The 17,170-nt window shown below is 22.8% G+C and overlaps 2 protein-coding genes across 6 annotated transcripts; one reads left to right on the top strand and one right to left on the bottom strand.

Annotated features, from left to right (window-relative positions):
- Positions 1-383: 383 nt before the first annotated feature.
- Tti1 (Telo2 interacting protein 1) lies at positions 384-4,818 on the top strand. 2 transcript variants are annotated; one of them, XM_086903920.1, is made up of 13 exons: positions 384-610; positions 724-860; positions 1,008-1,185; positions 1,283-1,460; positions 1,531-1,856; positions 1,931-2,142; positions 2,229-2,627; positions 2,711-2,950; positions 3,045-3,608; positions 3,677-3,974; positions 4,028-4,256; positions 4,336-4,470; positions 4,559-4,818. In XM_086903920.1, the coding sequence occupies exons 1-13, from the start codon at positions 417-419 to the stop codon at positions 4,646-4,648; spliced, it is 3,180 nt and encodes a 1,059-aa protein (XP_086760046.1). In that variant the 5' UTR covers positions 384-416; the 3' UTR covers positions 4,649-4,818. The 2 variants fall into 2 exon arrangements, 1 of the variants encoding a protein (XP_086760046.1); XR_015290864.1 differs by lacking the exon at positions 3,677-3,974.
- Positions 4,819-6,227: 1,409 nt separating this feature from the next.
- Positions 6,228-12,569, bottom strand: EMC1 (ER membrane protein complex subunit 1). 4 transcript variants are annotated; one of them, XM_012487959.3, is made up of 16 exons: positions 12,354-12,569; positions 12,100-12,215; positions 11,521-11,704; positions 11,186-11,239; positions 10,574-10,729; positions 10,150-10,486; positions 9,762-10,065; positions 9,200-9,220; positions 8,532-8,704; positions 8,286-8,447; positions 7,900-8,184; positions 7,638-7,833; positions 7,325-7,522; positions 7,113-7,238; positions 6,696-6,923; positions 6,228-6,515 (listed from the first exon to the last, which is right to left on the bottom strand). In XM_012487959.3, the coding sequence occupies exons 1-16, from the start codon at positions 12,560-12,562 to the stop codon at positions 6,355-6,357; spliced, it is 2,910 nt and encodes a 969-aa protein (XP_012343413.3). In that variant the 5' UTR covers positions 12,563-12,569; the 3' UTR covers positions 6,228-6,354. The 4 variants fall into 4 exon arrangements, with proteins under 4 accessions (XP_012343413.3, XP_086760051.1, XP_086760052.1 ...); XM_086903925.1 differs by lacking the exon at positions 9,200-9,220; XM_086903926.1 differs by lacking the exon at positions 11,186-11,239.
- Between the last annotated feature and the right edge of the window lie 4,601 nt (positions 12,570-17,170).

Genomic DNA, 17,170 nt, shown 5'->3' with positions numbered 1-17,170 from the left:
ATACAAAAATATATTGAATAATAAATCTATTCTATATTTAATCTGTGCTTTTTCTATAAATTTTAATTATGTTATCAATTACATTATAATTTATAATTAATTTTTTATATATTTTAAATATTATATTATAATTTCCAAAAAATACTTATTAATAATAAGACAATAAAATTTTATACATTTCAAATAATATGTGCGATAATACGTATGATTATGTTTAAAAATAATTTAAGAATAATGGATTTTGAGTTAGTACTATATAAATTACTATTTTAAACATCATTATAAATATTTACATTTGTGTGAATAAATATTAACATAATTCAATTTTGTTCGCATAATAATATTCAAACATGAGTATATATCGATATTGTTGATTAGAATTTGTTGTGATTTTTCTTTTTAAACTTAAATATAAAATGGAACGTCTTCAAATAGAAGAAGCATTTATTACATTAAAACCACTTTGTGATTCTTTAATGAAAAATCCAAATATAAAAACTGCTTGTGAAATTGCTAATATTTTACCAAAGATTTCCGACAAAGTTATTACGGATTTATTTGAATATATTATATTTCCCTTTATTATACACTTATCAAATGATAAATTAAGGTAATTTATTTTATATTCTATAAAATAAAAATTAATATTATTATAAAATTAATTAATCATATAATTTATATAATCATATAATATAATTGATTTTCATATTTATAATTCTGTAGTAAAAATGTAAAAGAAGAATTAATAAAAACAGTACAGATAATAATATCAAAAGCAAAGATATCAAAAATTAAATATTTTAATGAATTGTATTCATGTCTTTTAATACAAATTTATGACAAAACACAATCAAGCATGGGTGAATATATATAATTAAATTTATTTAATTATTTTATAAATAGATTTATTATTTATATTTCATAATAATAAATTTATTTTAATAAATAATTTTAATTGATATAAATTTAAGTTAATATAAATATTCTTTTATATTTGATTTTTATAGTGATCAAAGAACATGAAGAATTTAAAGAAGCAGTACTTTCATGCATTAAGGTTTTGATAAATTCTTGTTTCACAGATGTTTTAGAAATTATATATTTTAGACAAAATGCTTCTAAGATAGGCCAAGGAATATTATTATCAATAACAATAGGAAGAATTGAAAAATCAAATCATCTTAGGTAAATATTAAAAATATATAAAAATATTTTTGTCTTTTTAATAATTTCATAAATATATGATTATTTTGAGATTATTTTGAGATTATTTTATTTTTAGATTAAAAGCTATTGAAACAGTAATGACATTATGTCAAGTTGATGATGAATCAAATAAATATGATGCTATATTGCAAAATCAAGTAGCTGATATTATTATGTTATTTTTACCTGGCATTGTTAGTGGTTTACAAGAAATAGCTGTAGGAAATGAAACACAAGGACATAAACTTACAAAAGTAATAAAATAATTTATAACTTCTATCTATTATTAGATTTTATTTATATTTTATTTTATTTAAATTTTAGATGGCATTAAGAGCTTGGGGCAGAGTAGTATCACTTGTAATGAAAGATAACATACAAGAAGATGAGATAGTATCATTAAATGATTTGATAAAAATGAACAATGAAAAGAATATTAATCCAATAGAATATTTTCCAAATATGAAAGATCGCAGTGAATTAGAAAAACATCTTAAAAGTGCAACTAGAAATAAAGAATGGTTTAATGCTTGTGCAATAAAGCTTAATGTACTTATTCAACAATTACATATATTAAAAAAACATCCTCATTATAAAGTTAGAGAAGAATTAGTAGAAACTATTCATTTATTGCTCACATCATGTCCTAGGTGAGATATTACTTTATTCTCATTTTATTTAATAAAAACTTTCTAAAAAAAATTGCATAAATTTGTTTTAACAGAAATATGAAACCAAATATTATGTTATTAATAGATTATTTAATATCATTATCTGAAGATGAATTTGCTGTAGTTAGTGAAAAAGCTGAGAAAACATTAAGCATAATTAATACAAATTTTATGCAAAATAAGAATATGAAATCTTTAATAGAATTATTAGAAGAAAACTTCTATAATCTGCTTATAAAATTACCTAGAATTATCAGAAAATCCGGTATGATTTTTTTTCATATTTTATATTTTTTAAAAATATTAATTATTTCATTTCTGAGTTAAATAAATTATTTTTTTATTTTATAGATGATAATGATCAATTAGCTTGTTTAAATCAAATTGCTGGTTATTTAAAACTTCTTGGAGAGCAAAGATTGCCCCATATTATGATGTCAGCATCTCATATTCATAGATTAATATTGTCTCTTATATATGTATCTGAAATAGATTATACTAATGTCTCTCTTTTGCAAGCAATAAATGTTAAAGATCTTGATGATCCAACATATTCATATGGATCAAATTTATGGAAACGATTTAAATTTATTCAAACTAATGCATGTGAACTTAAATTTATTACAATATGTAAATATTTAGGTGAATTTGGAGATCTTCGAATTTTAATAGATAACATTTTTAGCCTCATGTTCAATGTTCCACAATGTAGAAAAGAATTAATTTTGTTACTGAATTGGATAATATATGGTATATTAAATGATTTTCTGTTTAAAAATAAATTTATATATATTTTAAAAAAATATATATTTTTAATTATTAAATTATTTTAGTACCTGTTAAAGATTCATCAATTTTACCACTTTATAAAGAAATTGTGGAATTCTACATAAATCCTGAATTTTGGTATTCAACTATTGAAATTAATGATGATACACCTCTACGAGTTGCACAGAATAATGTAGTACAATGTTGTTTATTATTAGAAGGTTTAGGATTAATAGCTCAAAACTTAAAATACAATTATGATAGATTTCTTCTTAAAACATTGTACCTCGTTATAGAAAGAGCAGGTGATTATGATTTTTTATAATAAATAATATAAATCATAAAATAAGAAATAATAAATTATTTATATAAAAAAATTTTCTTTTCATATATTTCCAGGTAGTGCACATAATCTAATCAGTTTTGTTGGAACCCAAACTCTTGAACAAATTGCAAAATCTCAACAAAACAATACAATAGGAGATCTTTTACGTGCAAATATTGATTACTTGTCATATCATATTAGTATAAAATTACGAAGAATAGAACGCAATCCTGATGTACTTGATGTTATTGGAGTTATCATGAAATATAGTACAATGGATGTGTTACCTTGTTTGAAAGAAATTGTTGAAGACGTACTATTACAATTAAATAATAGTTTTCAAAAAAAAAACTCTTATGCTTTTTTAAAAGTTTTTTACACATTTACAATATGTATAAAAAATTTAGCAAGTTCTAAACATGCAACAACAATACCTGAGATAAATATAGATATTAAAAATGAATCATCCAAAATTATTCAATCTTTCTTAGAGTATTATGAAGCAAAAAAAATTGATGAAGATATAGATAATATAGAACAGTCTTGTGAATTTAAAGAAATGAAAGAGGAAGAAAAAGAAAAATTACAAGAAAATATAGAGGAAAAAGAATATGAAACAAATTTTATGGAACAAGAAGGTAAATATATATTACATTAAAATTAACAATAAATTTTTTTTTATAAATAATATATATAAAAATTATAGGAAAAGATAAAAATATACCATTTTATATTAAAATGATTGAAGATATAATGAAACATTGTTTACATTTCTTACCATCTAAAGAAATACAAAACTCATTAATTGCAATGTTAACATTACAAAAGGGTCTTGAAATTTTAGCAAATTGGGAAAATCAACTATTACCTATTGTGCATTTACTTTGGCATCCATTAGTAGATAGATTCTATGATGAAAATATATTAATAATCAATCGAGCATGGCAATTATTAAATGTGCTTTCATATGTTTCAAAAGATTTTATACGATCTAGAACTCTTAAGTATGTGTTTTATATTCTACATTTTTTTATGTTATTAAAATGATTATTTTTAGGCAAGTATTACCTGCACTTTCAAAATTTTTGTGCGATTCGTCTAAAGAGAGCTATAATAAAAGTTCTGATAGTATTTATAAATTTACCCAAATTTATAAATTGCAAAGAGAACTACTCTCTACTTTAGGTCAAATAACAAAAAATTTATGTCTTCATGAACGAGAAACATTAAATGTTTTAAGCATTGCAGAACCATATCTTAATAAACATCAAAATCCTACATTACAAGTAAATATCAAATTAAAAAATATTTTTAAGTATGTTATTCTTTTTCATTTATTTATAATTAATTATTTTATATTCATAGGCATATTGTGTAAAACTATATAAAGATGTTGCAGATTATAATAGTGATATTGTTTGGGTAAAATGTCTTAGTATTTTTAATTCAAAAATAACAAGAATTATTTCAGATGCAACATTTGATATTAAAGATTTAATGGTAATAAAATAATATACATATATATATATATATATATAAAAAAAGAATCATAATTTAAATTATTACATATAGTTTTTCTATTTTGTAGATTATTGAAAACAATTCATCAAATGAATATATCAAAAATGTACAAATTATTATAAATTATATACAAAATAAGAGTATTAAATGTGATTAAGTATTTTTTAAATTGATAAAATATTATAGTATTAAATATGATTAAGTATTTTTTAAATTGATAAAATATTTATAATAAAAAATCAACAAACTGTAAAAATATTTAAATATATTGTATAATGTGTAAATTTGTATTATGAAATAAATGAAACCTATATGATTTTTCAAATATTTTTATTTGTACACAATATTTATTCAATTACGATATTTGACATTTTACAATTTTTATATTGTTTACATTCTTATTTGTACAATAACTTCTGTTTATTTAAAATTTTACATTTATCTACAAAGCAAATAATTATTCTATATAAAACATGTTTTTATATGTTCTATTCACAGATTATACAGCTCTTTATTTAATTATAAATTATAAATATATAACAAATTAAATTATTTTGTACTATGACATACATTTTGTTTCTTACATTTTTTATTATATAATGTAACTTGATCTTCATTTGTTAATTGATGAAAATTAATTTTTTTATTTTTATTATACATTTTTTAAAATATTAAATTAATAAAAAAATTGTGATACCAATGTAAATTTAAAAATTTATGAATAATAATAAATTTTATTTGAATAAATTGAAAAATACTTATATAAATGTAAAAAACGTAAAATGTAAAAACTTAGAAATTAAAATATTTAAGGATTTTGAATACTTCTTATACATTTTTTAATAAATGCAACTTAACATAAATTACTTCAAAAAATATATTACGAAAATGCCTAGCAGAAATTAACATAAAAATTTTACTTTATTTTGCTATATAATTTTATAATTCATGTTTCATTCTATAAATAATAATAAATTAATATGAATATAATAAAAATTGAAATGAATTTTATAAGAAGAATTTTATGTATTGCTATATTTACAGATTTATGTTTTCTTTTCGAATTATTTTTAATATGTGTATTTTTTTATTATATGCTTATATATAATATTGTAATATTTTAACCCTTGCAAAAAAAAGGCTAAAAAATGTTTTAGAATATTTTTAGAATAAAATATATATTATAAAATTTAATTGTGAAAAATTTCTAATAATTTTTAAATAATTCGTTATTCAATTTAAATCATTTTTTAATTTTTTAATAAAAAATTTCTAAAAAAATTCGAAAATTTTAATTTATCTATAAGTTTTAAAATATAATTAAAATAATAATTTTTTAAATATTTTTGATATTTTTTAATCTTAATTTTCTATTAAAATAGGTATATATATATATATATATATATATATATATATATATTGTAAAACATGTAATGATATTTTTATTTTCTTTTAACAAAAAAATAACTATATTTTGAGCATGTTATCAGTTGTTATCATCTAATAATTAGTGATCCTGGTCCACTGTTGTTATACAATGATTAGCACACTTTTAAATATTCAGGAATATATTTTTCATTGTGTGCGTTCTGTACTAATAAAAGGATAAATAATATATATATTAATGATAATAATATATATATATATATAAATTATTTAATATATTAATAATATATATTAAATTAATTATATATATTAAGATATTTTAGGTAAGATAATAAATTATTGACATTTACTTTGCAGTAACATTGGCTTTTTATAAAACAGTATTTTTTTTTACAAATTATTATTAGCAAAATTTTTTGCTTTTAGTGAACAAATACTTAAGAATGTAATGCATTGATTTTTTAGAAAAATGAAATATCATTTCCATGCTTGCTTTTGCACTTTCTGGGATGCTAATTTCTTTGTGATGTAGGATGAAATTAAAAGCGCTGCCAATACTATCACAATAAGATAATAATCGAAATCTTCTTTTAAAACGTCAAATGTTTTAGATGGTGCCACGCGTGTGTAGAATAAGTCTGCGAACGAATACGATAAGTCGTATTATATGCATAAATACTTCTAATATGCATAAATTTTATAATTTTATTATATTATTAATAAAGAAATAAAAATATTGTTTTTTAGGTATTAATAAATAAGAATATAATATATTTTTTTTAATATTATGATATAATACTAAACTTAAGTGTACTTACCAAGACCATGTACAAAAACTAAGCAAGTACTTTCAAGGCCACTGGGACTAGTATGAATACCAGATACCCTAAAGACGCTTTGATTATAGTTAATTATTGCATCCATATGGATAGGTATCTCTGGCATGTATGGTATCACACCTTCTTCACGTATTTCAGGATTAATAGGCCGTCGTGGATCTACCATCATCCATGGTAATTCCAATATTCCGCCATTAGCTAGAGCCACTAATAAATATAAAAACCATCTTATTAATCATTCATTTATTAATCAATCATTTTTTTTATTCGCAAAGTTAAAGATTTATTTATACAAATATAAATGAAAATTATTATTTGCATATGTAATAATATATTATTAATAATATATTAATAATAAATTTAAATAATAATAATGTAATTCTTACTTACACTTACCTATAATGTGTTTGCTTGTGATACCTTTTTCTGTAATAGTTTCCCGCATCGATTCTATTGCTGCGGGGAAAATAAAGGCTTGCCTTTCAACAATTGGCAACTTAGTTGTAGCTAAAGATGAAAACACTAGAATATATAATAATTATTGTGAATTATTATAGAAACAAATAGGAATCAATTATAGTTGTAATAAAAGTTACAAGTTATATTACCTGTGGTATTACTTTGTATTTTTCCTTCATATAATTCTAAACTAGCAATTTCTGTCCTACGACTTTTTTCATTAAAATAACTATACACTATCCAGTTTTCTGAATGCACAACGTGAACTGGACCACGAACTCTTTTGTGCATAATAGAAAATATCATTGCTCCAGATACTGCATCCAATAAATATAGATTAAGCGTATCTGTAAATCACGGGTTATTAAAAAATTAAATATAATATAAAAAACTATATATATATATATATAAATCCAATGTAAACTTAATTATAATATAATAATAATAATATAAATAATATACTTTTATGAGTGTGTCCAGCACCCTCAGTTACAACAGCGACTAAATTAGGATTAATGTACTTATATAAAACTGATCTATCACTTAGAACTCTACCCTGGGAATGAACACGTTCTATTGGATTTTTTGATACGACATGCGTTATTCTTTGGTTTTTTGGCGAAAGCAATAATTCCCATACTTTATGAGAAATAAGTTCCTGAAAGATAAAATTATAAATTATATAAATTAATAATTAAATAATAATTTGATTTTATATACATACTTGAGCTGTGCTATATGATAAAGAATATCCAGATAACATTCCAGTTGCTTGATTAGCAGTAAATATATATGTATTTTTAGCAAGTGATGCAGCAATTGCAGTTGCACCTTCAGGATATACATAAGCTTTATCTCGCATATCAAAAATAAGTATGCCTCGCAAAAAATCATCCGTTGTTACGTGAAGTAACATGGATTGTTTTATTCTATATCCTAATTTTACTAAACCATCCAATGGTTGACCAGTAATTGGATTAAATGTATATATAATTCCTTCTCCTGTTTTCTAAAATATTTAAAAAATATTTTATTACAAAATATAATATTATATATATATATATATATATACATATATATAATGTCACATATATTTTTTTTAACATATACTTTGTCCTCTGCTAATAATGCACATTGTGGAGGATATGGAAAATGTCTGCTGCCACGTTGTACATATAAAATTATTGCATCAGATCTTTTAGAAAAACCACGAATACTTGGCACTCTTAATTGCCAAATAATTTCACCTTTTCTAGTTTCAATACCATATAACTATAAATAAGATTAAGAATTAATATTGATTACAATTTTAAATTATATTGTTAATCAATTAATATATAATATTTATTTCTATACTTTTCCTGCTGATGTAACAAGGACGATCATTTTATGTAATCCAAATTTATCTCGTACTAAGTCAGTACGCTGATTAGATTGTTGAGGTGTAAAACTTAGTATAGATTGAAAAAATGTTTTCGCTTGTTTAAATTGAGAACTAATTCTTCTAAACATCATACTTAGTACATCCCCTAAATAACATAAAATCATAAAATAAATTACATATATAATATTAATATTAATACTTATTATTTGTATATCATATTCATTAAAAAGTCCAAAGGAATAATAAAATTTTTAATTGCAAAACTAACAAACAATTATAATAATAAATAATGTTAATAAAAAATTAAAACAATTAAATTTGAAAATATAATAATTGTTATTATTTTTTGAATCATTCATGCAAAAATATTTAAATATTATATTTCTAAGTTAAATTTAAATATATTGTTATATTTAAAATTTCTATATTTCAAATTATAAAATATACAAAAATATTTTATATGATCATGCAAATAATATTATACGAATTTTCTCAAATAGCAAAGACAAAAATATTTACTAGTTTACTAGTTTAATTTGTTTATATTTTCTCGAACTTCTAAAGAAAGTTAATATGTGTATAAGACTAATAAACAGCAGAAAGATAAATTAATTTTCAAATCAGCTGCTTCATTACTTACATGAACTGTCTACATCAATATCTGCCAGCAGCCATTCACAAAAGAAATATAATTAATACAGTATAGCTAATACTCTTAAAAAATAAATTGAAATTAAACTATATAACGCGATTTAATTATAACTATTAATTTAATATTATAATATAATTATAATATAATTAATATTATTAAATTATAGTATATAATAACAAATTTTATAATACTTCCTTAATATTATAGAAATGAAGAAATAATATAATAAAAATATTATTTTTTATATTAAATTTTTGCAAATAATTACTCATTTGAAAAATGTTTAAAATTACAATGTTTAAAATATTATATAAAAATATTTGTATTGTATAAAAAACATCAACTAAATTTTAATATCATGTATGAAATTTTGTATATCATATATGATGTAATAATATTTATAATAATATTTTTAAAACTCGAATAATTTTTTTAAATATTTATCTTATCTTTATATAAATATTTATTTAAGAATATAAATATTTATTTTACTCTATTATAATTTTTATTATGTTTTAACAAATATGATATATTTATAACTTATACTTACTCTCTTTCTGATCAAATTCTGTTTCTATTTCTTGATCCCTATCTGACATAGGTAATTCTATAATTTCTACTGCTACGATGCTAGCAAGTGCTTCTTCTCTTGCCCATACTAATTTATTATGTTGAAGTAATGCAACACTGTGATCTTGGGAAGCTAATAAATGACGACAAGTTACACCTTTTGTTTGTCGTGGACAAACAGAAGCTACAATTGTTGGTGAAAGTAAAGAAGTATGTGTAATACTGATAGATAAATTTGGTATTGGTTTTGATGTTAAAAGTTCCGAAGCAACAATTTCTGTTACCTAAAAATATATCAATACAAGTTTTTATAATTACTTTTTTATTTGAAAATCCTATATAATATAATTAGAATACAAAATACTTACTCCATTTTTATAAGTTGTTTCTAAAAGTACTTTTTCATTATCAACTGAAACTATATAAAGCATAGCATCTCCTACTATATCTTTTTGAATAGGAACAGGTACCTCTCCAACAAGAAAAATTCGTTTTCTTTGATTATTATCTGCACTAATGGATACAACAGGTTCTTCACCTAGCACTGATTCTAAATGATATGGACCTTGTGCACCAGCACCAAATATAGTATTTATTGTAACTGATTGTGGTTGAGAATTTGTATCAAATAAATGTACTAAAAACATTATAGCAAGAGAACTATCTCCTTTTAAACAAGCTAAATATGGGGCTGCTAAGACACATCTAAAATGAAAAAAATGTAAAAAATTATAAAAACTTTATTTAATTATTTTTTATTGATATAATATATTTCATAAAATAATTTCTTACTCTGTTTCTTGAGTTATAAATGGTGCAGAAACTCTTCTTGTTTTTATTTTATCTCCAGTTTTACTGTCATAAGATGTTACTTCTACACCACTATTATAAATTGGTAAAATATGATGCAACGTTCCATCTTTTATATGCCATTTTACATCTTTAATTCTGTATGAAAAAAATAATTATATTAATAATATTAACATAAAAAACAAATATAAATATTTTATGTATTATTTTTGCTGAAATATAACACTTATAAAAAAAAAGTATTAAATATTATTTTGTAACTTCATTAAATTTTCATAAACAACATAATTAATAAATGAAATATTTTTGAATGTAAAACAAGGTTTATTATAATTAAATATTTAAATAATTTATATTAATTTTTTAATATTCACCTTGTTTTTAAACCAAAAATCTTTCATTTTTTTTTTTATTATATTTGCTTAGAAATTAAAGAAATTGTTTTCAGATTTCTTTACACTGGAATTAATTGTTAAATATATATATATATAATCACATAAAAATAATACTAAGGTACTAATAATAATGTTATTGTGAAATATAATCACTTATAAAATATATTGCTGATTGTGCATTAAATAAAGATAAAGAAACCTGTTAGTACTGTACAATCCCAGTGTAGAAAATGATATAAATGGAGAGAAACGTCTGAAAACCAATAATCATAATTACATCTTATTATTTATATTATAATTCTTTCACAAAATTATAAGTTTTATTAATAAAATTAATAACATGTATTAAAATATTATTTAAAAAAATCTATTTGAAGTTATATTAAAGAATAAATATTATAAAATATGTTTAAAAATAAATTTTTTTTATATTTAAATTATTTCTAAAAATATATAATATTACATATATAATTGTTATATAATATATATATACATATATATATATATATATATACATACACATAATATAATTACCTATTATGATTCTGTTCAGCAATTGGCCATTCATGAAGTATATGTCCTGTAGCTAAATCCCATGCACGTACAATAGCTGGTACACCTCCACTTACAGAAACAAGATCTTCATCTGTAACTCCACCTAATGCTCGTATCTGACCTGCATATCCTTTTTCTAATACACGTCTCCATAATATTTGTCCTGGATAAAAATTTTTTTATTTATTTTTTATAATTTTTATCTTTTATATTTTTATAGTTTATATATTATTAATATTACATATTATTAATATTATATATAATTATACTGTATTAATTAAATAATATATTTGAAATAATTATAAGAAAATAACAAAATTATAATGTTGTATAATGTAATCTTTTTATTGAATTTGTTTATATTACATTAACTATTTTTATTAAGTTATAAATCTTAGATAATATAAATAATATAAAAATACCAAAAATTTAATTATTTTGTAATTACATTTAAACAGATATTAGACAATGCAAATTTCTATTGATAAAATTAAAAAAATAAAAAACTATATATTATTATTATGTTTAAATGTTCATACAATAATGTTTATAACCCACCTGATTTAAGGTTCAGCGCAGCAATAACATTTTCTTCAGTAGCAACAATAATCTTTTTTGCGGCCGAGACAGTGTCAAAATTGGCAAATTTAATTTTACCAACATAATTCTGTTTCCTATAAATATAACGATAAATCGTTAATTAAGAATGATTCAACACAATTGATACACTGTCAAATCACGGTAGCATGCTACTGCATTATTTAAGAAATTCATTATAATCAACATTTATTTAAAAATCCCGAATAATTTACCAATCAAATTTCCCAATTTGATCTTCGTAAAGACACAGAGATAAATTAAAAAATCCAATTAATATGATAAGATATTGTAATATCTGGATATCAATTAAAAACCGGTTAATGTTCCCTCTAAAACTCCATATAAACGGAGCCATGACGATAAGTGTGAACGTATCACCCATCCACTTACACGAATTCTTTCGTACCTGGTGTATAACCATTGATAATGTAAACGAACGATAGTCACCTTACAATCAAATCTATGTATTATTTTATTTTTTTAATAAATTTTATAAAAAAATTTCATAAATAATTTTTAAAAACATAAAGAATTATAATAAATATTTTAAGCTTTAAATGAATATGTAATTAATAAAAATTTATTTACAAAATTATATAATAATATTTGTTGAAGAATATTTATTTATTTTATCAAAATTATTTAAAATATTTGATATCTTATATATTATTATAAAAAAATATTAAAAGATTTCTTTTGATATGTGATAAGTTTTTTAATTTTAATTGAATATAATATAATATGTTATATATTAAAATAATATAAACAATATTAATCTGTATAAAAATATTAAAAATATACTTATATATTAGTTATATATCTTTTTTTAAATCTTTGTTTAAATCTATTAATATATCTTAAATATATCTTTGTTTAAATCTATTATTGATAAAAATAAAACATATAAATCATTTTTAAGAATTTTTGAAAAAAATTGGTAAGAATATATTATTAAATCTATTTATTATTAAATTTTATATAAATTTTTATTGATGAAGCTAAATTCTGAGAGCACTGAGAATATAATAGAATAAATATAACATCTTATAAAATATTATATCTTATGTTCTCAAATACCAACCTTGAAAAAAGTAAAGTTTGTTTCTTCCTCTTGCTATTTGTTACGTATTGTATATCTTGTATATGTTTCTATCTTTTATAAATTTTTGTATTTCCAGATATTGTATTTTCTACATGTTGCATTTTATACATTATAATTTTATATTTTTAATCAAAAATTGACATTATTTTTTAAGTATATATATTTGTAGAATATATAGAATAAAAACAAATATAGAAAGGAAAATAAATAGTGGGAGAAAGATAAGAGGAAGAGATAAAATAAGAATTGACTGTTAACGTCATCTTTTGAGTATTACGGATATCTTTTGAGTCCTAAAGTAGGATAAGTAAACTATGATTAAATTAATGAAATATATTTAAAACGTTTTCGAATAATTGTATATAATATAAATATTTGTGAATAAAATATATAAATACGAATAAATATGAATTATGTAACTTATGCAATCAATGATATAACAAAATGGGATTGATCTGACTTTTCTTCACTCGGTAACTGTACTTTGAGATAGTTGGCTATCGACCTCAAATAATTTCAATTTTAAAATATGAAAATTTTTGAAAATCAATATATTGTAAATGTAATATTATAATATATTGTTATTAATTTTTAAATGAAATTATTATTTAAATAATTAAATAAATTATTTAATATGTATGTGGAAAATACAAAAAACAGATCTATTTTTTGTAAATCTTGTACGCATTTTGTACGATAGATGACGTTATATTACATTTCAGATTACAATATTTGATAGAATTTATATAAAAAAAATATAAAGATATATTAAAATAATATTAATTAAAATAATTTTATTTAATTACTTTTGTAAATTAATCTGCGAATAATTTTTAATAATAATAAAGACTTATAAGATAATGTTACAATAACTATAAGATATATACCAATCATAAAAAGATATATAAAAAATATATAAACAATATCATAAATATAAAATTTACAATTAATTCCTTTTAATAAAATATCAATTTATGTATATATCATTTAATTAATGATTGCTAGTTTTTACACTTTTCTTGATTAATTTAAATTTTTTAAATTTATTATTCTATAGAAATATATTATTCAAATTTATTGAAATAATTTTATTAAAAATAAAATTCATAAATATATAAATCTATTCTACAAACTGTATTCTACTTACTGTAATAATTAAATTAAAGAATGTAAATTATTTTTTATTTTATCCTTATATTTAAATCATTATAAAGAAATAATATTCGAAAATATATATATTTCAACCCCATCCGATTAAAGAAAAATTTTCATTTTTCCTTCGTGGACGATGTGTTTAACCAAGCAGCGATTCTTTATCCGCAGGAACAGTGAGGAGGAACAGGCCGCCGGAAGAATTTACGTAGCACTTAATCCCACCGCTTAGAGGGCCGAACAAAATCACCCTACTTCGCATTCTTGGCTACCTATTCTTCTCCTCTTCCGTTCTTCTACCGCCACTCATCATCGTGAACCTCTTCTTACATTCAAACACTTTCACTTGAACTCTTATTTCTTAACGAGGCCGGCTTGTAGCCCTGTTATGATGATTTAAGAAGGTAAAATTCGTCCTCTGTAAATTATTCTACAATTGTAGGAAAACGTTTGACGAAAATAATGAAAGTATGACGATATCAATGTCTTTTAGGGAAATAGACTTAATTCAACAATTGGAATGAATTAATAATAATTAATTATTTGTAATTAATTATTTAAACATCGATATATATATATATATTTACTATTATTTTTATTTTTGTCATTTGTTAATTTTTAATCGATAAAGGTAAAATTCCACATTTTTTTTTATAAGAGAAATGATTTTATATTTTATTCGCTTAAAAATAGTTGAAGAAATTTGCCTGCTTTTTGTAAAACTTTAAAGGAACGGTGAAAAGAAATCTCGAATCAGTCGTCAAGCCAATCCTGCTTAATCGCCTGTACTAAAATATTATAAGACGCGTAACCACAGCGCCAAATTCCAGCGACTAATCTCTTAATCGTAAAAGCGGTTTTATTTACTCATTCACTTACTCTTACTAGGTACTTCGCTCGCTGCTCTCACAGATTTTAATGACAGTTACGATTCGTTATTGTAACTATCGTTGTACATATTATTCACGTACAATTTTATCACGTTATTTGCATCCATATGAATTCATTTAAAATTTTGAAAGTCATTTAGAATTTATATTAATGCTTAACGTTAATTATAATTTTAGATTATACGATACGATTCTAAATTAAATTTCTAAATATTATCCTTTATTTAATTTTCATCACACACGAATAATAATTTTTAATAACTGTTTATGAAAATTATAAATAACATAATATAATATAATCGATATTGTATTTCAATTTCGATTCATCCATTTGAATTCGCATGTGAATGAAATACAATTGTAATTTTTTATGAAATATCCATCCTCATAGAGGTAACTTCGATAGTTTCTAATTTTGTCCAAGTATGATATCCAAGAATAATTCGAAGCTACTTTATCCGGCCTTCGATTCTCTCTAATATCCTCTGTCGTATTATTTACAGGATAAACGTGGACCAAGCTAGGACGTTTCTACCACTAGGAGAAAGAAGAGAAAAAACAGAAAAATAGGAGAACAGCGTCATGTAGAAATGACACTCGTAATCGACTCCGGGTATACGATCTCGATTTCTTTTCCCTCGATGCCAGAAATGAATGAAGCTCTCTCTAGACTGGTCGAAGAGAGAAAATGGGGGACGGTTGCGTGACGGTTTCAGCTAACCTCCTCCAAGATGAGATAGGATTGAATGGACATCGTGAACACGACTGGGGATAAGATAGTGGAGACTCTATGGGGCTTGTATGGAAGAAATACGAATACACGCGTGAGGGAAGCAAGATGACGACCGTGGATGGAAAGAAAAGAAGAAAAGGAGAGACGGAGGGGAAAAAATAAAGGGAATATACAGATACGAGGAGGAATCCGAGATCCGAATCCGAGACGCGATTGTAGTACGAAAAAGTCGAACTGTGGGGATGAGAAGAGGCAAACTTGATGATGTGAAAAGGAAAGTAAAAGTAAATAATGATGGGGGGGAGAGAGAACGGGTAGAAGAAGAGTAGAAAAAAAATCAGGAGGGAAAAGGAGATGAGACGCGGGGGGAAAGGAGGGAAGAGTTGGTACACGGGCGATGAGACGAGATCGGATGAGATGAGATGATAGTGTTGCATGTAGCGCGTGCGCGTACCGACTCAATAAACATCCGTAGAAGCCTCGGTAAGACCCTGGCCCTGCGCTCTGGATTACCGCTCCTACTTTCCTTTATTTTCCCGATGCAATGCCTCCCTCTTCCGACCCATCTTTACCCGTGACTCTCTCATCTTGTCGGGAAAGAGAGACGGAGACTTATCATTCTTTACGTACCTTTTTCCCCCGCTTTGCTCATTTTCCAATTCGTTGACTGGATCAACCGAACATTGGCGAACGATCTGTCTCGTTGAAAGATCGTTGTCTGATTGGTGGTGAACCTTGGCGTGAAGCTTGATTACCAGTTATTTAGAATAATCGGGTCGGTGTGATTTTTGCTTTGGATCTTTAAGTATTTTTTGGATGTTTTTGACGCAGTTGAAAATTTTAAACCAGATTTTTTTTTTTTTTTATAGACAAATTAGAATTAATCGAATGGATTTTTCCTTATTTTTATTTGCTTCACCATTTGAATACAATTGGACGGAAGGCTGATGAACGAATTTCATAAATCAATGTCCGATACAATCAGCTTGTAATTAGAATCGTTTCAAGAAGTCCGCCAGAAGTTCATTTCTAGAACGATGTGGATTTTAGTCGGGACAGTTCTTCGCTTTTCTTGTCCCCGCTGATAAGAAGTGGAACTTCAGTCTTTATGTACTTCCACTCTCTGTTCGCGTTTCTAGGGCAAATCGATGT

This window comes from Apis florea, unplaced genomic scaffold (genome assembly GCF_048593485.1).
Source record: "Apis florea isolate Af1SG1 unplaced genomic scaffold, ASM4859348v1 contig_2293_pilon, whole genome shotgun sequence".
Taxonomy (NCBI): Eukaryota; Metazoa; Arthropoda; class Insecta; order Hymenoptera; family Apidae; genus Apis; species Apis florea.
Note: the sequence above shows the minus strand (reverse complement) of the source record. Positions and strands in the feature narration are given on the sequence as shown.

What these genes read in the sequence shown, in the direction of transcription:
- Tti1 (XM_086903920.1), top strand. Translation starts at nt 417, where the DNA reads ATGGAACGTCTTCAAATAGAAGAAGCATTTATTACATTAAAACCACTT. An exon ending in AAGGACATAAACTTACAAAA is followed by an intron (nt 1,461 to 1,530) that starts GTAATAAAATAA and finishes TTTAAATTTTAG; the next exon opens with ATGGCATTAAGAGCTTGGGG. An exon ending in TTGATATTAAAGATTTAATG is followed by an intron (nt 4,471 to 4,558) that starts GTAATAAAATAA and finishes TCTATTTTGTAG; the next exon opens with ATTATTGAAAACAATTCATC.
- EMC1 (XM_012487959.3), bottom strand. Translation starts at nt 12,562, where the DNA reads ATGGTTATACACCAGGTACGAAAGAATTCGTGTAAGTGGATGGGTGAT. An exon ending in GGATTGTACAGTACTAACAG is followed by an intron (nt 10,730 to 11,185) that starts GTTTCTTTATCT and finishes TTTTTCATACAG; the next exon opens with AATTAAAGATGTAAAATGGC. An exon ending in AGAATTTGATCAGAAAGAGA is followed by an intron (nt 9,221 to 9,761) that starts GTAAGTATAAGT and finishes GGCTGCTGGCAG; the next exon opens with ATATTGATGTAGACAGTTCA.